Source organism: Rhinopithecus bieti, unplaced genomic scaffold (genome assembly GCF_001698545.2).
Source record: "Rhinopithecus bieti isolate Rb0 unplaced genomic scaffold, ASM169854v2 scaffold_14233, whole genome shotgun sequence".
Taxonomy (NCBI): domain Eukaryota; kingdom Metazoa; phylum Chordata; class Mammalia; order Primates; family Cercopithecidae; genus Rhinopithecus; species Rhinopithecus bieti.
In genome coordinates this window covers 19,489-41,548 of record NW_016807715.1, presented here as the reverse complement: position 1 = coordinate 41,548, position 22,060 = coordinate 19,489, and the positions used below count along the sequence as shown (strand labels likewise).

Below are 22,060 nucleotides of genomic sequence, written 5' to 3'. Positions count from 1 at the left end.
AGGGAGGGAGGGAGGGAGGGAGGGAGGGAGGAAGGAAGGAAGGAAGGAAGGAAGGAAGGAAGGAAGGAAGGAAGGAAGGAAGGAAGGAAGGAAGGAAGAAGGAAGGAAGGAAGACCTATGGGTAGGGAACAGTACACGGTTGGTGAAATGACTGGTTAGGGCTACAGAGACTGGTCCAGGCAAGATAGCTTGGACTTATAAATGTGTGCGTGCAGGCAGATGGGAGGGATGGATGACCCAGAATCCTAGGCTAGTGTAGAAAACAGGTCACTGGTGCAGATTCAAGATTTGGGCATAAAAAGAAGCCATGAGTGCTCTGGGCACTTATGTAGCCTATAGGCAGAAAACTCTAGAAGCAGAAGTTTTCTCAGCACAATTTCTGAGGGTTGAGCCTTGTCATGGGAGGATTGTGGCTACATCACTGTCCAGTGTGCGTGGGCGTGAGTGTGCAGAAATCACTTTCTAGCAGCAAGGTGGGGAGAGGAGTCTGCCCTCTGAACTGCTTTCCTTTGAGTTCTCAGTTCTCTCTGAGATGTCCCGGATGAGACATGGAATCACAGGACAATTCACAGCACAACAGATTGTGTGCTGAAGAATAGAGTCTCCCTTCCCCAAAAGACTCACAGTCTCCTTCCAGCCAAGGCTTCAGTGATGTCTTTCTTTTTAGACCAAATATATGGCATTTGCTGACACCAGCCAACTCTTCAACACCAACTGGGTGTTCAACAACTCAATTCTGACAGAATCCGGAGTCACCACAGACCCGACCACTTCAGGACTCAGTTCCTCAATACACTCTCCAATGCACACGCCAGTGACAGGCACCATGGGCCCATCTATGCCTATAAGCAGCTATCTATAAATTATGGGCTGTTTTAAACTTCTCCCTGAAGTTTAATAATTTGATAAAACTAATCATAAATTTGATAAAACTATCAAATTTAATAATTGATAGAACTTTACCAGGTTATTGTAAATAATATAATTCAGAAAATGCCAACTGGAAAAAAAATGTATAGGGCACAGAAAAATGGGAGAGAAAGATGGGGTGGATAGTGTGTCCTGGTAAATAGCCACAATTAAGAAAACTCTCTAATGTTTTGTGTTCTGTAAGAACAACTTACTGCAAAGAAACATCCTTAGCATTATGACTGAGATGATATGCCCTCTTTTAGATGTCACAGATTCACAGACTCCACATTCCCATTGTTCTTCATACACAATTAACTAATTTTGTCTTCAGGGTTCACAAGAAAATACCTGTTAAGCAAACTTTGCTTAAGTTTCTGTCTTTCCCTCAGAGCCCGTACTCTGCTCCACCTTCAGTCTGAGCAAACATACAACCCCTCTTCACGTCCCTTCTGAGAACAGGCTGACTTCAGGGTGCAACATTCTCTATTGCATTGATTTTGCCACCCTCCATTCTGCCCTCCTCTCCCACCTTTCTAATCTTGCTTGCTCCTGCATATGAATGACAGCCCTTTTCAGCCTAACTTTTGAGACATATGCAGATATTATGTTTTGTGCTTCCCCCATTGCAAAACTATTAATTTTATTTGAAACAGAGTCTCACTCTGTCACCCAAGCTGGAGTGCTGTGGTGTGATCTCGGCTCACTTCAACCTGTGCCTCCAAGGTTCAAGCGATTCTCCTGCCTTCACCTCCCAAGTAGCTGGGATTACAGGTGCCCACCACCACACCTAGCTAATTTTTGTATTCTTAGTAGAGACAGGGTTTCACCCTGTTGACCAGACTGTTCCTGAACACCTGACCTAAAGTGATCCACCTGCCTTGGCCTCCCAAAGTGCTGGGATTACAGGCATGAGCCACTGTGCCCAGCCACAACATTACTTTAGAATAAAGTTACTTCATACTTACATATAAATTTATTTTATTTGACAGTATCTAAAAACAGCCCCAAAACAATAACAATTACATCCTGACAGAGGACATCACAACCCTTCTCCCATCTCGACTCTCACTGCCCCTGCCCGTGCATCCCCACAGCTGAGATGGTGACATATACTGTGACCCAGCTTACAGGCATTATGATAACTCTTACACATAGGCCCAGCCAATGAAAGAGATTTTGACTCTCACAGATAGGCCTAGAGCCATGAATAAGGTCCTGGGTCTTCTACTTGTGTGAAGATCACAGAGGATTATGACACCCATGCATACTGAATAAACTCTGTGGGGGGTACACAGAGTCTCATAACAGGGCCCAGAACACAGGTGAGGTTGAGAGTCTTGTAGGAACACACAGCCAAAAGTAGAAACTGTCACATGCCCATGTATACACAGCTCATGACTGAGGTTCTGAATCTCATACCCAGGGGCAGTCAAGAGTTGGAATTTTGACTCTCATATACAGATCCAGTCCACAGGTGAAGTGGGGACCCTCCAACCAAGATTCAGCACACCATTGAGGTTGTGACACCCCTACTGGGAGACAGCTTGGAGAAGGGACTGGGGCTCTCATGAGAGGATGCAATCCACTGTTGAGATTGTGACTCATGTACTTGGACCTAAGTCTCAGGAGTTGTTGACTCTTACACCTGGAGTGGGGAAATGTGGGTAATTGGGAGTCCCATTCCTGGGCCTTCCTGCAGATGTCATTGTGACATGCACCTCTACTTTGAGCCTTAGTAATTTGATAGTCCTTCTGTGCTCAAGACGCAGATATCTTGTGACTCATACCTGGGCCAAGCCCCTAGGTGATGTGACTATTTTGTCTGGCCACTTCCTTCAAAGGAATTGTAATATATCTCTTTACTGAGCACCTAGGTGATGTAAATCTTCTCTCCTGCCTGGACCCTGCCCACAGGAAAGGTTATGACATATCACCAAGCCTAGCACTTAATGATTACAATGTGCAAGTCATAATACTCTGTGACCATCCTGCAAGTTGAAGACTCAGGACCTAAGTTTTTGCTGTAAGACTAACTACAAGAGTCAATATATCTCTAGGTATGAATCATCATTCCACCTGTAAGCTGTGCCCATGTGTATTTCCCAATTCCAACTGTGGAGAGAGACCAGGCTCAAGGGTTGTATCACCTGGGTGTTGGCCAGAGATATGTCACAATTGCCACTTTGAGCAGGTTCAAAATCTTCCCTGAGAGCAGGGACAATTCAGGAGGGTCATATCACCTAGGTGCTGGGCCCAGTGATATGTCACAATGTCCCCTGTGGGCAGGACCAAGGCAGGACAGTTACATCACTTGGAAGCTGGGGCCAGTGATACGTCACAATGCCTCTTGGGGGCAGGGTTCCGGTAGGAAAGAAGAGTCACATCACCTAGGTGATGGGTCTACAGATATGTCACAATGCCTTCTGTAATAAGAACCCAGGAAAAAGAGTTATATCATTTGGGTTAAAGGTCCAGTGATATGTCACATTCCCAACTAAGGACAAGACCCAGGCCGAAAAAGAGAGTCACTTCACTTTGATGATTGGCTCTAAGATATATTGTAATTTCTCCTGAGGACAGGGCTCATGCAGAAGAGGAACATAAATTTTGTGCATGGCCCAGGTATATGTTACAATCTCAACTGCACAGTGGGCCCAGACAATAGAGTAAAATTAATCAGATGCTGGGAAAAGGTATAAGTCACAGTCACACCTGCAGAAAGGTTTAAGAATAAGATTTAAAACCCCACAAATGTGCTGGCTTCATTTATGACAGTCAACATATCTTGGGATATGTGTTTAAGTAATTGCGTCACAATCTCAACAGTGCACTGGCTCTGTGCATGAGAGCCCGAACTCCACTTATAGACAGTGTCCCAGTAGGGGAGTCACAGCCTCACAGGGGTGCTGGATATTGGTGTGAGAGTCACCGCCCTACCTGTGGACTGCATTCACGTATGAGAGTCACAATTCCAACGTTTGACTGCCTCTGAGTGTGAGATTCAGGATGTTTTACGAAGGCTGTGTTCATGTGACAGGGTGACAATTCTTACTGTCAGCCAGTTGTGCAAACAAGAGTCAGAATCTCACCTGTTTGCCGGTCCCTGTTATGACACTATCTGTACCACCTGCGGGTTTTCTATGGCACATGTGAGACTCACAATCTGCTTTGAGACCTTTGTGCTTGCCCAGGCCTTTGTTACAATCCCAAATGTAGGATCATGCCCATTGCCCTAAGCCCAGGCTTGAGAGTCAACATCGCTCTAGTTTTTAGGTCCAGGTAAGGGAGCCATCTTTGTTCCTATAATCTGGTTACAGAAATTGGTCAACATCCCTCCTGCGGCTCAGTCCACACGTGACAGGCATGATCCAACTGTGGACTGTGTCTATCAGTGAGATTCAGGAAATATTTTGCTCTCTCCATGCGTAAAGGTGATAATTTTAACAGTCAGCTGAGTGTGCATACAATACTCACAACCTCAGTGTTGTGCTGGGTCCTATTATAACACTCTCTGTCTCATCTGAGGGCTTTACACAATATGCATGTGTGTTGTAATCACCTGTGATTTTTTTTTAAGTAGAAAAGCCAGAATTTTATTTTTTGGCCTAAACCCAACTATGAGAGTCAACACCTCTCCTATTAGCAGGGTCCGAGTATAAGAGTCACCACTGGGCCTGTAAGCGGGGTCCAGCTGTGACTCACCACCTGACCTTTGGCCACATCCACATTGCATGGTCAATATTCTAACTGTGTATTGCATCCTCATATGAGAGTCAGGACCTCACCAGTAAGTTTTGTCAGTGTGTGAGGGAGACAATTTTAATTGTCAGCTGGGTGTGCCTATAAGAGTCACAATTTTACCTCTGTGCTGGACCCTGAGATGACACTCTTTAGATCACCCAAAGACTTTATAGAATATGCATGAGTGTGATATATTGTGTGATCTTTCTACATGTAGAAGGCCCAGATCATTACATGTTTTTCTAAGCCTAGCTAGAAGAGTTAAAATCTCTTCTATTGGCTGGGTTCACATATGTGAGTCTTCACTACACCTGTGAGCTGGGCCTAATGTGTGACCATCCCACCCGTGGGCAAAGACTAGGGGGAGAGTCACATCAACTAGGTGCTGGGCCAGCGATAGGTCAATATTTTTACTATGGGCAGGGTCCTGGCAATAAAAGTCACATCTCCTGGGTGCTAGGAAAAGCAATATGTCACAATCCACCCTGTAAACATGTTCCAGGTAGAAGACAGTCACACCGTCTAGGTGATGGGCCCAGTGATATGTAACCATTTCTCCTGTAAACAGATTCAAGGCAAAAAAGAGTCACATAACAAAGGTGATGGGCCTAAAGATATTTCACAGTAACCCCTGTGGACTGGCCCAGGCAGAAAGGGAGAGTCACATCGCCTAAGTGATTGGCTCAGAAATATGTCACAACACCCTGGGAGGGCAAAGCCCAGGCAGGAAAGTCACATTATCTAGTTGCTCAACCTAAGTATATTTCACAATCTAAACTGTAGTTGGGGCCTAGGCAAAAGAGAAAAATCAGTCAGATACTGAGTGAAGGTATAGGTCACAATCACGTTTGTGAAAAGTTCCAGAGATAAAAATTTACAATCTCTCACATGCCCAACTTCAGGATCAGAGTGAATACCTCCTGTGAGTTGCACCCAAAATGCACATTGTGGCACCTCCTCTGTTTTTTCCAAGGACTTCCAGGCTGTTAGAGTTTGACTATCTGCAGTTAATTAAGTTGACTTTGGGGCCAGACATGGTGACTCAAGCCTGTAATCCCAGCACTTTGGAAGTCCGAGGTGGGCAGATCATGAGGTCAGGAGTTTGAGGACAGCCTGACCAATACGGTGAAACCTGGTCTTTACTAAAAATGCAAAAATTAGCCAGGTGTGGTGGTGGGCACCTGCAATCTCAGCTACTTGGGGAGCTGAGGCAGGAAAATTGCTTGATCCCGGTAGGCAGAGGTTGCAGTGAGCCAAGATTGCATCACTGCACTCCAGCCTGAGTGACAGAGCAAGACTCCATCCCAAAAAAAAAATAATAATAATAATAATTAAGCTGACCTTTAACCGTGATGCTCTTTTTTTAAAAATTTATTTAATTCTCTAATTACTTGACTTTAGCCATGCCAAACTGCCAATATTTCTGACTTTTGAACTTTACTAACATAACCTCCCAGGTGAAATCAAAAGGTTGTATTTTTGTTTGTTTGTTTGTTTGTTTTGTGGTGGATTCTCTCTATGTCGCCCAGGCTGGAGTGCTGTGGCCAAACAAGGCTCACTGCAACCTCAGCCTCCTGAAACCAGTAAGCTTTAACTACGGTTGTGAACCTAACCACAAGTGTATGAGGTATTTTCAAAAAGATGGCAAGCAGTTTTTACAAAATCTAGAATCTTCAAAGGTAGCTCAGAGAAAGGAAAATTCAGGATGGTTCGTGGAGGGAAAGAGAATCAGTAAATATTCACACAGATATCAAATCACAAAGAACTCATTTCCTAAGCCAGAAATTGAACCCTGAACTCGGGCTGCCACTGTGAGACAGCAAAGCCCAGCTACTGAGCTACAGCGCTGAGCAGGCTCCACTGGCATCTCCCAGAAGAAGCCTCCATCAGTCAACAGGTTGTTTACTGCTCAAGATCACTTTTATGGATAACTATAACATAAATTTCAAATTTTCTATATGCTGGATGGTAGAAACAAAGAGAAAATACTGCCACATGGCTACAAGGTCAAGCTCCCAATAACATAAAACAAGAGGGAAACTTCATCCATTTTGTTGTTGTTTGTTTCAGGGACTTCTTTTTTGTTTCTTTGTTTTTTAGCTTTTTGAGATGGAGTCTCACTCTGTCTCCCAGGCTGGAGTGCAGTGGCACGATCTCAGCTTATTGCAACCTCTGCTTCCCAAGTTCAAGCAATTCTCCCTGCCCCAGCCGCCTGAGTAGCTGGGACTACAGGCACCCGCCACCACCCTGGCTAATTTTTGTATTTTTAGTAGAGACAAAGTTTTGCCATGTTGGCAGGCTGGTCTTGAACCCCTGACTTCAAGTGATCCACCTGCCTCGGCCTCTCAAGGTGCTAGTATTACAAGAGTGAGTCACCATGCCCGGCTTGTTTCAGGGACTTTTGACCAGAAGTTCCAACATATGATCTTTGAGGAAGATGGTGGCCCAGAGTAACAGAAAGGATAGGAGAGAGAGAGAGAAAGAGAGACAACATTGCTTATGGTAGGACAGGAAAGTTGAGGAGCTCAGGAAAGCTAGAGAAAGACCCATGCATTGAATCAAAAGTTTAGGTGATTGCTTGTTGGTTGTGAAAGAATGTTTTTCACAGTCCCATCTGCTCTCAAGTTTCCCACTTTAGGGAGGAAAAAGCTCCACATGTTCCATGATCCTGTACTCGCCAATTCTGTCAGCCACAGCCATCAGCAAAAAATGCAAGGTAGATTCATCCAAAGACAAGGCCGGGCACGGTGGCTCATGCGTGTAATCCCAGCACTTTAGGAGGCCGACATGGGTAGATTGGCTGAGGTCAGGAGTTCGAGACCATCCTGAACAACATGGTGAAACCTTGTCTTTACTAAAAGTACAAAAATTATCTGGGTGTGGTGATGGGTGCCTGTAATCCCAGCTACTCAGGAGGCTGAGGCAGAATCACTTGAATCTGGGAGGTGGAGGTTGCAGTGAGCCAAGATCTCGCCATTGCACTCCAGCCTGTGCAATAACAACGAGACTCCATCTCAAAACAAGCAAACAAACACAAAGGCAACAGTGGTTAACATTCCATAATGCCAAATCTAATCTTAGCTGAGAGGGACTTCATTGAGAGGGGCCTCTAACCCCCTAAATCTTAGGAAAGACTCTAAGCTTTTGAAGGTGCACCTCAAACACAAGTTTCGTCAAGTGTTCTTGCCTTTTATTAAATGGGATCTTTTATCTTAATTGTCTTAGGAGACACTCTAACTCCCCTAAATTGGGCTACTAACCCAATCCCATTCCATACCCGGGTACGCCACCACTTACAAAAAGGTAGCCAATTGATGATTCTGTCTATTTCCTTTAGGTTAGGGGTTTCCTTAGTATCATCCCTTTGTGATTCACTGAAAAGAAGATTCCAGAAATGGTCCCAATCCAGAACCAAAGAGTGGGTTGTTGGATCTCGTACAAGAAAGAATGCAGAGCTGGGAGTGGTGGTTCATGCCTATAACCCCAGCACTTGTGAGGCTAAGGTGGGTGGATCACTTGAGGTCAGGAGCTTGAGACCAGTCTGGCCAACACGGTGAAACCCCATCTCTACTAAAAATACAAAAATTAACTGGGCGTGGTGGCGCACGCCTGAAATCCCAGCTCCTCCAGAGGCTGAGGCAGGAGAATCTCTTGAACCCAGGAGGCAGAGGTTGCAGTGAGCCGAGATGGCGCCACTGCACTCCCGCCTAGGCGACTGAGCGGGACTCTGTCAAAAGATAGAAAAGGAAAGAGAGAGAGAGAGAGGAAGGAAGGAAGGAAGGAAGGAAGGAAGGAAGGAAGGAAGGAAGGAAGGAAGGAAAGAAGGAAGGAAGGAAGAAAATTTTGGGCGAGTCTGCAGTGCAAAGCAAAAGCAAACTTATTAGGAAAGTCAAGGAATAAAAGAACAGCTACTCCTAGACATAGCAGCAGTGTGGACGGCTCAATTAAAAATACTTAGTTATTTCTTGATTATATGCTAAACAAGGGGTCGATTATTCATGAGTTTTGCAAGAAAGGGATGTGCAATTCCCAGAACTGAGTATTTCTCTTCTTTGTAGACCATATACGGTAACTTTCTGATGTCGCCATGGCATTCGTTAACTGTCATGGCGCTGATGGGAATGTCTTTCGCATGCTAATGCATTATAATTAACATGTAACGATCCGTGAGGACAATCAGAGGTCACTTTCATTCCCATCTTGGTTTTGGTGGATTTTTGTGGCTTCTCTACTGCAAACTGTTTTATCAGCAAGGTCTTTGTGAACTGCATCTTGTGCCAATCTCCTATTTATCCTGTGACTTAGAATGCCTGACCTCATGGAAAAGGAGTCCTGTAGGTCTCAGCCCCACTTTACGCAGCACCTATTCCAGATGCAGTTGCAATGCCTCTGACATGGCCACAGAGTGCTGAAATGTGGCTGGTCTGACCTGCAATGTGCTGGAAAGGTAAAATACAAGGTTACATTGAAAGATTTAGCTTTAAAAATGTATATGCTTTATAAACCATTACATACTAATCACATATTAAAATGATATTTTGGATATATTGGGCTGATTAAATTGTTACAATCAATTCCACCTGTTACTCCACCTGTTTCTTTCTTTTTTATTTTGAGACAGAGTTGCTCTGTCACCAGGCCATAGTGCGGTGGCACAATCTCGGCTCACTGCAACCTTTGCCTTCTGGGTTCAGGCGATTCTCCTGCCTCGGCCTCCTGAGTAGCTGGGATTACAAGTGTCTGTCACCGTGCTCGGCTAATTTTTGTATTTTTAGTAGAGATGGGGTTTTGCCATGTTAGGCAGGCTGATCTCGAATTCCTGATCTCAGGTGGTCCACCACCTCGGCTTCTGAACATGCAGAGATTACAACCGTGAGCCACTGAGCCCAGCTCTATCATTTTTATTTTCTTTTAAATATTTGGCTACTAGAAAATTCAAAATTTACATGTAGCTCATATTTTACTGCAGAGGATTGCCTCCTTTGTGAAATCTCAGGCTGCCTGGATGTATTAGTCCATTTTCACACTGCTATAAACAAATACCTCAGACTGAGTAATTTTTTTAAAGTGATTTAATTTAATCATAGTTCTACATGTCTGAGGAATCCTCAGGAAAATTACAATCATGACCATGACAGAAGGTGAAGGGAAAGTAAGGCACATCTTACTTTGTGGAAAAGACAGAACGGGGATGGGGCATGTGCGGGGGGAGATGCCACATTTTAAAGCCATCAAGTATCTTGAGAGCTCCCTTACTATCACAAGAACAGCATGAGGATAATCCCCCCTAATGATCCAATCACTTCCCACCTGGTCTCTGCCCTGACATATGGAAAACACAATTTATTTTATTTTATTTATTTATTTATTTTTGAGACCCAGTCTTACTCTTTCGCCCAGGCTGCAGTGCAGTGGCACGATCTCGGTTCACTGCGAACTCCACCTCCCGGGTTCAAGCGATTTTTCTGCCCCAGCCTCCTGAGTAGCTGGGACTACAGACGCCCACCACCACCCTGGCTAAGTTTTGTATTTTTAGTACAGACGAGGTTTCACCATATTGGCCAGGCTGGTCTCTAACTCCTGACCTCGTAATCCACCAGCCTCGGGCTCCCAAAGTGCTGGGATTACAGGCCTGAGCCACCAGGCCTTGCCGTGAATTACAATTTGAGATGAGATCTGGGTGGAGCCACAGAGCCAAACCATGTCACTGCAAAGGATCCGCAGTAAGGAAGGTCATAAAATCTGAAATTTAAAAATAATTGTCATATTTTTTCAGTTTATGAATAACTATATTATATATCATTTATAAATGCATATTACGTTTTATGCAAAGTTAAATGCAAATGTCTTCTAGGGTTGGCCTGTCTCAGATCAGGGAAGAAGCCTTGGCTGTAAAGGTTGCAGTCTAACCTGTTATTTTTTGCTTGGTTTAGCCCAGTGTCTGATCACATTTTTCGTCACTCAGGGCATGAAGGGTGGGTCCTGAAACCTAATCCAATCAGGGGCAGTGGATTAGAAACTGTCCAATCAGGCATGCAGTGGGAGAGAACAGGACGCTTCCGTAATTTTCCTGGTCGTTTGTGTTTCTCTGCGTCCAGAGCTCCAGTTCTTCTCCTCACTGCTCTGCTTCCTCTGCTCCTAGAGGCCAAGCCACTGTGGCTTTTTGTCCTGCAGGTATTCGCAGATTTATGGCTAAAAGACCGGGACACCCTGGAAGCCGAGAAATGGTGAGTGGTGGGTCTGTCATCGTGAGAGAGGGCTGGGGGCTGGTTGGAACCGGCTGAAAGTGGCTGTAGCAGCACCCAAACTTCCTTGCAGTTGTCTCTGGAGTCTGAGGACCCAAATCCTCCTTGGCCCAGGTGGGCTCTTAGTCCCCTCCAGACATAATATGGTGCCTGGGCCAGCGGCTGGGACCCTGGGAGTTCTTTTTCCTTTGCAGTGGCTTTGCCCTGGGCTGGAGCCCTCTCTGGGCAGCTCTGCACTCCCAGCGCCTCATCTCACCCAGATTGTGCATGGGTGGGAAAGTCATCAGGGGAGAATCCTGACTCAGGGTGTGGGATTCGTAAGTGGAAAGAGTTGTGGTCCCTGAGGTCCTTAGTTCCTCATTTTTCCTTTTAGAAATGTATGGGAGTCACTGTAAAAATATTAGACAATTTGATCAAAATGCGATTCAAGAATCATAGAGCGCCCAGCTATGGTTTATGGGTTGTGGTCCATGGGAGAGGCTTGAAGAAGTCTGTTATAAGTTGCTTGATGAAGCAAACCAAATTCAGTAACTGCTTTGGTAAAGTTATGTAGTTTCCTTATTTGTAAGATCCAGGTGAAAATTTATCGGTTATGTCATCACAGATTAATTAGCAGTCTGTGGTTGACTAGGCCTGAATTTTTTTCTTCAATGTAATAATTTCCAAGAAATGCAATTTTTTTTTTTTTTTTTTTTTTTTTGTGAGGGAGTCTCACTTTGTTGCCCTTGCTGGAGTGCAGTGACGCTATCTCGGTTCACTGCAACCTGCCGGGTTCAATTATTGTCGCGCCTCAGGCTTCCGAGTAGCTGGAATTACGGTACCCGCCACCGTGCCCGGCTAATTTTTGTGTTTTCAGTGGAGACGGGTTTTTACCATGTTGGCCAGGGTGGTCTCGAACTCCTGACCTGAAATGATCTGCCCTTCTCGGCCTCCCAAAGTGCTGGGATTACAGGCGTGAGCCACCGCCCCGGCCACAGAGATACATTTGAGTTAGATTTTTGTTTTTTTAAGTGAGAGCCGAGAAAAGTCAATCCACCTTAGTCTAATTGCCTGCTGTTTAAATATTTTTACACTCCACAGGAAACTGGCTTTCCCTTGCTGTTATTTTTATTTATTTATTTATTTTGAGACAGAGTCGCTCTGTCACTCAGGCTGCAGTGCAGTGGTGAGATCTCAGCTCACCGCAACCTCCATCTCCTGGGTTGAAGTGATTTTCCTGCCTCAGCCTCTTGAGTAGCTGGGATTAAAGGCACCGGCCACCACGCCCGGCTAGTTTTTGTATTTTTAGTAAAGATAGAGTTTTGCCATGTTGGCCAGGCTGGTCTCAAACTCCTGGCCTCAAGTGATCTGCCCGCCTTTGCCTCTCAAAGTGCTAAGATTACAGGAATAGGCTATTGCAGGCAGCCTGCATTTTTCAACTGTGCTTTTTTTTTCTTTCTTTCTTTTTTTTTTTTTAAGACGGGGCCTCATTCTGTCACCCAGGCTGGAGTGCAGTGGCTCCATCTTGCCTCATTACAACCTCCGCCTCCCTGGTTCAAGTAATTACCCTGCCTCAGCCTCCTGAGTAACTAGGATTACAGGCCCATACCACCACACCCAGCTACTTTTTGTATTTTTAGTAGAGATGGGGTTTCACCATGTTGGCCAGGCTGGTCTCGAACGCCTGACCTTAGATGATCCGCCTGCTTGGCTTCCCAAGTGCTGGGGTTACAGGCGTGAGCCACCACGCTGGGCCTCAACTGTGTCTTAAACAAGGTCTTGAGTCAATTTCCCTGTTCTCACAGACTAACTGGCCTGCAGTAAAATACTAAATTTCGAGTTCCATCTGACATTCCAAAATGCCAACTTTTCTAACTCACATTATTACCTATTTGTCCTTTCTTGTATGTTTCAGACACAGTTCTTACACTAATTATTTTTTTAAAAGTCATTGGATGACACTTAAAAAGTGCCATTCAATGCTTTGTAAAAAAAGTTTGCCGTTTATAAATATTTCACATAAGAAGAAAGCAGAGGTCGGATGCTATATACCCCATCTTTCCCAACATTTTTTTTTTTTTGTCTTATACATCTTTTCCATTTCACTGTTTCTTGGTTGCATGTTTTGTAGTAAACTGGTTAACATAAGTACAGGATTTTGCAGAATTCTGTGAGTATCTCTATCAAATTATTGAACTTGAGGGACATTATGGGAGTCCCCAATTTATAGACAGTAGCTGAGAAGCATAGATGGGTCCCTGGGATTTGTGACAGGCGCGTGCAGTGAGGGCGATATGGTGACACTGAGCTCTGAATTATGGTCCGTGCCGACTCTGGGTGGTATCAGGATAGAAATGTTAGACAACAAGTTGGTGTTAAAAAATTGCTTGGTGCCAGCCTGGCCAACATGGTGAAACCCCATCTCTACTAAAAATGCAAAAATTAGCCGAGCGTGGTGACAGGTGTTTGTAATCCCAGGTGTCAGAAAAGAGATATTACAGAGGCTTGGCCTGGAGGGGGACTCTGGGTGTCTGGTAAGGGGAGGCTCTGTTCTCCTGCACACAGGCTGTCACACTGCACATTGTCTTGTGATTCTAAGTCTCCTCTCAGGGTGAAAGGGAACTAAAAACTTAGAGAAAAGGAACTGTGATAACTGACCTCCTTTCAGAGCTGCCACCACATGATTCTCACCCATTCACAGACAGACCCACTAGACATTGATGCGTCCACACCCCTCCCAGGACTAGGCCCCACCCTCAAGAATTCTACCACAGCGCTTTTGTTTTAGTGCTTTTGCCAAAATCCAACCAAAGTGCCTACAAGTTTCCTGGCATATCCTCAACCCCAGACACTGAATCTGCAGTAGCACCTGTTTCCTCCACTAATGTAGGGGTCCATACCACTTGATCATGGTCTAATCTGCCTGCATGGACACAGGACTAAATTAGAGTATAGCTCCATGTGGAGCACTGTAGCACAAACCAGTCCTACCACTGACCTTGCACTCTTTCCCACCCATGAATTTTTTTTTTTTTTTTTTTTTTTGAGACAGAGTCTTGCTCTGTCACCCAGGCTGGGGGTGCAGTGGCATGATCTTGGCTTGCTGCCACCTGCACCTCCCAGGTTCAAAAGACTCTCCTGCCTCAGCCTCCTGAGTAGCTGGAATTATAGGTGTGTACCACCACACCCAGCTAATTTTTGTATTTTTAATAGAGACAGGGTTTCACCATGTTGGCCAGGTTGGTCTCGTCCTGGCCTCAGGTGATCTGCCTGCCTCAGCCTCCCAAAGGGTTGGGATTATGGGTGTGAGCCACTGCGCCCGGCCGAATTTTTTTTTCTTTTACCCTTTATTTTAGGTTCAAGAGTATATGTGCAAGTTATATAGGTAAAAGTATCATGAAGTTTTTGTGTACAGATTCTTTTATCACTCAGGACCTAAGCATAGTACCCAACGGATTTTTTTTTTCTGATTTTCTTCATCCTCTGACCCTCCACCCTGTACTGGGTGGGCCTCAGCGTCTGTTCTCTTATCTGCGTCCACATTTTCTCATTATTTTGCTCCCACTTATAAGTGACAACATACAGTATTTTATTCTCTGTTCCTGCACTAGTTTTCTAAAAATAACGGTCTCCTGCTCCATTCATGTTGCTGCAACGGACATGATGTTGTTCTTTCTTACAGCTGCATCATATTTCGTGGTGTGTACGTACCACATTTTCTTTATCCAGTCTACCACTGAAGACATACAGGTTTATGTCTGTTTTTCTTAAATAGTGCTATAATAAACATATGCATGCATGTGTCTTTATGGTAGAATAACTTACATTCATTGGTTATATTCCCAGTTATGGGATTGCTGGGTCAAATGGTAATTCTGTTTTCAGGTTACTGAAAAATTGCCAAACTGTTTTTCTCAATGGTTAAACAAATTTATACGCTCACCAGCAGGATATAAGCTTTCCATTCCTCCATAACCTCACAAGCATCTGTTGTTTTTGGACTTTTTAGTCTGATTGTGTTTATATGAATTATTTCTTTTTTCTTCATTAATCTAGTGTTTTATCTATCATTAATTTTTTCATAGAATCAACTTCTGGTTTTGTTGAATTTTTTTTTGAGACAGAGTTTCACTCTTTCACCCCTGGAGTGCAGTGGCGTAATCTCGGCTCACTGCAAACTCCGCCTTCTGGTTTCAAGCAATTCTCCTGCCTCAGCCTCCTGAGTAGGTGGGATTGCAGGTGCCCGCCATCACGCCCAGCTAATATTGTATTTCTAGTAGAGACGGAATTTCACCATGTTGGCCAGGCTGGTCTCAAACTCCTGACATCATGATCTGCCCATCTCGACCTCCCAAAGTTCTGGGAGTATAGGTGTGAGCCACTGTGCCTGGCCCATTAAACTTTTTATGGTTATTTATGTCTCACCTTCTACATTTCAGCTATCATTTTGGTTATTTCTTGTCTTTTGCTAGCTTTGAAGTTAGTTTGCTCTTACTTTTGGAATTCTTTTAATTATGACGTTAGATTTGTAAATTGAGATCTTTCTAACTCTTCGATGTGGATGTGTAGTGTTATACATTTTAACACTGCCTTAGCTGTGACCCAGAGCTTCTGGTATGTTGTATTTCAGCTCTAATTAGTTTCAAAACTTTTTTTATTTCTGCCTTAATTGCATTATTTACAAAATAGCCATTTGGAAGTTGATTGTTCAATTCTTATGTAATTGTATCATTTCGGATGTTTTTTATATTGATTTATTGTTCTATACATTTTCTTTTAAAAATTAATGATAGAGACACATAAGAAGAAATAAAACTGCTGTGCTCTTAATCTAAATGCTAAAAATTATTCAACACTTAGTAGCAACTCCCAGAGTGCTATGAAAATTAAATCACATTATATGTTATTCCCAGTAGTGTTCTGTGACATGCTCCTGAGCACATAGTACCTGCTTAATAAACATTTTATTAGTACATGTGTACATGTTTCCCAGGTGCAGACTTACTCAGACATTGCTGCCTCTGTTTTCTCTGTAAACTGAAAAAAAGCCAACAAAAAATATAATATTTCAGGGTAGACTTTATTTGTACCTAGAAGTATTTGTATTCGGATGATTGTGACAGACGTGGCGGCTGTAAGGGGACTCTTTGCTGTGCCTGCTTTCTCTCGCTAATGCTGATAATGTGTCTGGGAAAGCACAATCAGCATTTACAGGGGACTTGTTGAAAAAGCCCATTCCTGGACCCTTTTGGATCCTGAAGAATCACTTTGCATAAAGCAGGGCCGAGATTACCAAGTAACTTATACACTTGAGGGATTCAAGATACATTCAGGAGAGTTTAGTTCAACCTTCGCATCTAAGGAAGGCTGCACTGCCTGCCCTGTTTCCGTTTGGTAGAAAGAGGTCAGTGCAGTTCATGCTGCCATTATGTAAAGAAATTTGCTGATGTCTGATACAGGAGGGCAGGGAAAAAGAAACTTATACTTTAATAGTTATGGAGAAGCTCGTTGTTCTGTCATTGCTCTCAAATCTTTTCAGTTATACGCAACAAAAATGGGTGAGTGTTTTCAGCAAGTCTCGGTCTTTCTGCCCGTGGGTGTGTGTGATGGTAGCAGGTGAATAGGTTGTGCTTTAAAGACATTCTCAAGATGCAGATTTGATATGTCGAGAGCATCTTATCTGAAAATACATTTCAGAGAAAGAGGAGGAAAAGAAAAAAATCATTTTTTCTCAGGTGAGCATGTTGCAGATCAAGAGCAGTGTCTGGGCCAGGCGTGGTGGCTTACACCTGTAATCCCAACACTTAGGGAGGCTGAGGTGGGTGGATCACAAGGTCAGGAGTTTGAGAACAGCCTGACCAACATGGTGAAAGTCCGTCTCTATTAAAAATACAATAATTAGCCGGACATGGTAGCACACACCTGTAATCTCAGCTACTCAGGAGGCTAAGGCAGGAGAATTGCTTGAACCCAGGAGGTGGAGGTTGCAGTGAGCCAAGATCGCACCACTGCACTCCAGCCTGGTCGACAGAGCAAGACTCTGTCTAAAAAAAAAAAAAAAAAAAGCAATGTCCACTCTGCCTTTTGGAATACCATGTGTTCAGAACTTGCAGATGTTTACTTCTCTGCTTGTGTTGTTTATACCTAATGAGTTTGTTTCAATTATTTTTTGCTATTTTTATGATAGTCTGGGGGTTTTGAAAAAAAATTTTTTTCTGTATAGCATAGCCTTCTTTTTTTGTTGTTTTGTTTTGTTTTGTTTGTTTGAGTTTTCACTCTTGTCCCCCAGTCTGGAGTGCAATGGCACAATCTCAGCCCACTGCAACCTCCTCCGCCTTGCGGGTTCAAGCAATTCTCCTGCCTCAGCCTCTCTATTAGCTGGGATTAAGACTTAAGAGGTACCTTCCAACTCATAATGACTGTTTTATCTGAGAAGTATACACAACTTATTCTGTATGATGTAAATATAGCACTCAAAAAATAGACATGTCCGGCTGGGCGAGGTGGCTCACACCTGCAATCCCAGCACTTTGGGAGGCCGAGGTGAGTGGATCACGTGAGGTCAGGAGTTCAAGACTTGCCTGGCCAACATGGAGAAACCCTGTCTCTACTAAAAATACAAAAATTAGCCAGGCATTATGGCCTGTGCCTGTACTCCCAGCTACTCGGGAGACTGAGGCAGGAGAATCTATTGAACCCAAGCGGCAGAGGTTGCACTGAGCCAAGATCATGCCACTGCACTCCCACCTGGGCAACAGAGTGAGACTCGGTCAAAAAAAGAGGAAAACAAGAAAAAAGAAGGACACGTCCATGTTGATGCCCTTAATTTTATAATTACAGAAAAGTATCAAAGCTACTGTGGTATTGTGGATCTTACGCTCTCCTCTCTTCTCAGAGTTAGAGCATACTTCCATGTTAAAAATTGTCTTACTGAACAATTTTAGTCACTCTTATAAGTGAGAACCACTTCTTTTTACTCTCTTTTTTAACTTGAGTGAAATAAAAATCTCTGCCTATGGCTATGTGGTGAGTGTTTGTGTGTTCATGAATGTTTTTTGTTGTTTTTGTTTTTTTTCAGGGACTGTTGACATTCAGAGACATAGCTATAGAATTCTCTCTGGCAGAATGGCAATGCCTGGATCATGCTCAGCGGAATTTATATAGAGATGTGATGTTAGAGAACTACAGAAACCTGGTCTCCCTGGGTGAGGATAACTTCGATACACAATTCCTAATATATTACCTTTCTCTCTTTTCTAAGATGATTTTGGTAATTTCTGCTTTGCATGAATGAATTTTAGCTCTCCGATTTTAAGAAAATCTTGGGGATTCATTGGTGTAGAACAAATTCTTCAAGACGTTTTATTTTGACCTGAACTTTTCCCTTTCCTGAGCTTATGTATCTTTCGCTCAAGGTTAGTGACAATTCCAAAAATGTGGCATAAAATAGCGTTGCCCATGCCTTAGAATTCAGTTGCCGCCACCAATTTTTGATTCAGTAGTACTGAGTAGCGAAATTAAGGACCTACACATTTAAAATATTTTCTAAATAGTTAAAAAGTTCTGTTATGACCAATATTAATTTTCTAGAATTTTCTAGTATATCCTCTTTACTAAGCATAATACTAATTTGGTAATTAAAGAATTCAGCAAGATTTATTTTACTTTTTTTTCTTAATAAATCAGGTATTGCTGTCTCTAAGCCCGACTTGATCACCTGTCTGGAGCAAAATAAAGAGCCTCGGAATATAAAGAGAAATGAGATGGTATCCAAACACCCAGGTAAGTGAGAGTGAATGAAGCAGATGACACAGATGAGAGATACACAAATCAAGGAGGAAGCCGTCCTTAAAATGTGGTTTGGGGAGATGTGCTTCCATGGAAAGAGATTCTGAGAAGCCCGAGTCATTTTTTACTTTTGCTCTCAGATAGTGATATCTTCTGCCCCATGCTTTTAAATTCTCTGTGGATTCTGCTTTCACTTCAGTAATCTTTCTTCAAGTTCACAGTGTGAGCCAAAGTTTTCTTGTGGCTTATCAGGGACTGCATAAACTGCTTTTCCATTGCTTTTGGAGTACACTAATATCTGCATATTTTTGAGAAACTCTGTTAAACCATTAAAATTTTTTTTGCATCATGTCTAAAATGTGTGAGAATAGTAGTTTCTGTTTCATTTGTGGTTGCCTATTTTTCTGCACACGCCATTCCATTTTCATTACTATACTCTTGAAATATAGTTTAAAGTTTTTTTTATAATTTTTTAAATTTTTATCCATGTATTTATTTATTTATTTAGAGGTTGGGTTATGAGACTTACTGTGGGGGGATATGCAAGCAGGATACCTCTTATGTCTTCATTTTACTATGTTGCATATTTTAGATATAGATTCATAAATAGAATTGCTGTGTTGTATAATTTCATTTAGAATTATTTGAAGAACATTCATGATACTTTTTATGATAGTTGCATCTTTTTTCTCATCAACAACTTGAATAGGTTTCAGTTTCTTTACATCATCTACATAGTTGGTGTTTTTGAAAAAATTTATAGTGGCCATTCTAGTTGATATAAGGTAATTTTGTTTGGTATTGTGATTTTGTTTTGCATTTTTCTATAAATTATTAATTTTGTGCAACCTTTCAAATAGTTCTTCCCATTTGTGTAACTTTTTAAATTAAAATTTAGTTTAATCATTTGTCCATTTCTTTCTTTCTTTTTTTTTTTTTTGAGACTGAATTTCACTCTTGTTGCCCAGGCTGCAGTGCAATGGTGCAATTTTGACTCAGGGCAACCTCTGCCTCCAGGGTTCAAACGTTTCTCCTGCCTCAGCCTCCTGAGTAACTGGGATTATAGGAATGTGCCACCATGCCTGGCTAATTTTGTATTTTTAGTAGAGATGGGGTTTTGCCATGTTGGCTTGACCATTTCTAAATCAAGTAATTCAATTATCGTTGTCTACTTCTAGGTGTTGTTTATAAATTCTCAATATTAAGTTTTATCACATGTGATTTTCAAATATTGTCACCCATTTTGTGGGTGGCATTGTCACACTATTAAATGTGTTATTTGATTACAGAAATTCTGAAGTTTAGTCCAGTTAAATTTTTGTGTTCTTCTCTTTGTTGCTCATGCTTTTGATGGCATGTCTAAGAAAATGGTGCCAAGACCAATGTCGTGTCTTTCCACTATATTTTTTTCTAAGAATTTCATTAGTTTTTTTTTCAGTCTAAGTATTTTGTTTAAAATATTTTTTGTATATGATGCAATTAAAGCATCCAAGTTTATTTTGCCAATATAGATATCCAGTTTTCAACATTATCTGTTGAAGGGATGATATTTTCTCCATTGTCTGCTGATGGCAACCTTGTGGCAGATTATTTGATCATGCACAGAAGAGTTCATTGCTGGTCTCCCTATTTTGTTCTATCATGTCTTTATCTGTCTTTGTGTGGATACCGCAGTTGTTGTTATTGTTGCTTTTTATTATGTTTTAAAATTAAGAAGTATAATGCCTCTGTTTTTCATGTTTCTCTAGATATAGTTCAAAATAAATTTTAAAATTTTAAACAATATTTCAGGAATAAATATACTTTTGGAATTTTGATACAGATTATATTAAATTTGTTCACCACTGTGAGTTATATTGACAACTAAGTTGTCACTTAACTTTTTGACCCTCAAGCAAAAATATTAAATTAAGTTAAATTATTTGACCTGTGCAAGAATACATTGAAGATGTGTGTTTATTTCCATATATTTTTGATGTGCCTATTTTACCTTTTTTCTTTTTAGCTTTATTCAGTTTTGGTTAGAAAAAAATAGGCTGTATGATTTTGCTCTTCTTAAATTTTTTTTTACACAGGTTTTCTCACTTTGTTGCCCAGACTCTAGTGCAGTAGCACAGTCTTGGCTCACTGCAGCCTAAACCTCTTGGACTCAAGTAATCCTTCCACCTTGGCCTCCTGAGTGACTGACACTACAGACCTACCCCACCATGCCCAGCTAATTTTTAATTATTTGTAGAGACAGGGTCTCACCATGTTCCCAAGGCTGGTATCAAGCTTCTTGCCCCAAGTGATCCTTCCACTTTGGCCTCCCCAAGTGCTGAGATTACACCTGTGAGCCACTGCACCTGGCTTATCTTTTGAAATTTACTAAGACCTATGTATTCTAACAGAATATACCAGGTGCAAATAATAATATTGTGTATCCACTTGCTTTTGACTGGAGAGTTCTGTACGTGTCTGTTTAGCCTAGTTGGTTTTATAATATGGTGTAGATGTTTGTGCCCTCCAAATCTCATGTTGAAATTTAATCTCCAGTGTTGGATGTGGGGCCTAATGAGAGGTGTTTGCATCATGGAGACAAATCCCTCATTAATGGCTTGGCACAATCCCCTTGGTAATCACAGAGGGCTCCCTCTATTAATTCACATGAGAGCTGGTTGCTTAAAGGAACCTGGCTCCTCCACCTGACACTCACATCATCTTTCACCATGTGACATGTTTGCCTTCCACTATAATTGTAAGCTTCCTCATATCCTCATCAGAAGCAGATGCTGGCATATACATCTTGTACAGTCTACTCAACTGTGAGCCCAAGAAGCCTTTTTCTTTATAAATTACTCAGTCTCAGTTTATTTTCTATAGTAATGCAAAATGAATTCATACACAATATAATGTTCTTCAGGTTTTCTGTTTTTTTAATTGATTTTTTATTTCAATTTTTTATTATTGAAAGTGAGGTCTTAATGTTTATAATCTTAAGTTGCTATTTTGTTTCTTGCTTCATTTCTATCAATATTTGCTTCATATATTTTGAAGCCCTGATCTTATATATGCATATACATATAGATAGACATAATAGTTATAGATTCCTAGTAAATGGACTCATTTTACCACTATATAATATCAATCTTTGTTTCATGTTAGTAATTCGCTCATTTTTTTGTGTGTGTGTCTATAAAGATTTTTTCTTTGTACTACATTGGAGATTTTATAACACCTCTAAATGTTACCACAGTAATTTTTAAACTGTTAAAAAAAATGACTTCAGTTGCATAGAAAAATTTGTCCTCATTTTATCTACCCTATACATCTTATTGATATTGATAATTGTATCTTTTTATGTTTTATGATTATTTTTATACTTATATCTTTCTTTTTTTTTTTTTATTTTTTTT

At 41.9% G+C, this 22,060-nt stretch overlaps 1 protein-coding gene across 2 annotated transcripts in view; it reads left to right on the top strand.

The window, feature by feature from the left end:
• LOC108536646 (zinc finger protein 679) overlaps positions 1-22,060 on the top strand; it is a 36,703-nt gene that overhangs the window by 10,990 nt on the left and 3,653 nt on the right. The window contains exons 2-4 of one of the 2 annotated variants that reach the window (XM_017883640.1): positions 10,752-10,880; positions 17,956-18,082; positions 18,564-18,659. In XM_017883640.1, the coding sequence (XP_017739129.1) occupies positions 10,842-10,880; positions 17,956-18,082; positions 18,564-18,659 (262 nt within the window). In that variant the 5' untranslated portion in view covers positions 10,752-10,841. Of the gene's footprint in view, positions 1-10,751; positions 10,881-17,955; positions 18,083-18,563; positions 18,660-22,060 lie in introns of those variants that run through there. The other variant, XM_017883639.1, reaches the window with a different exon arrangement.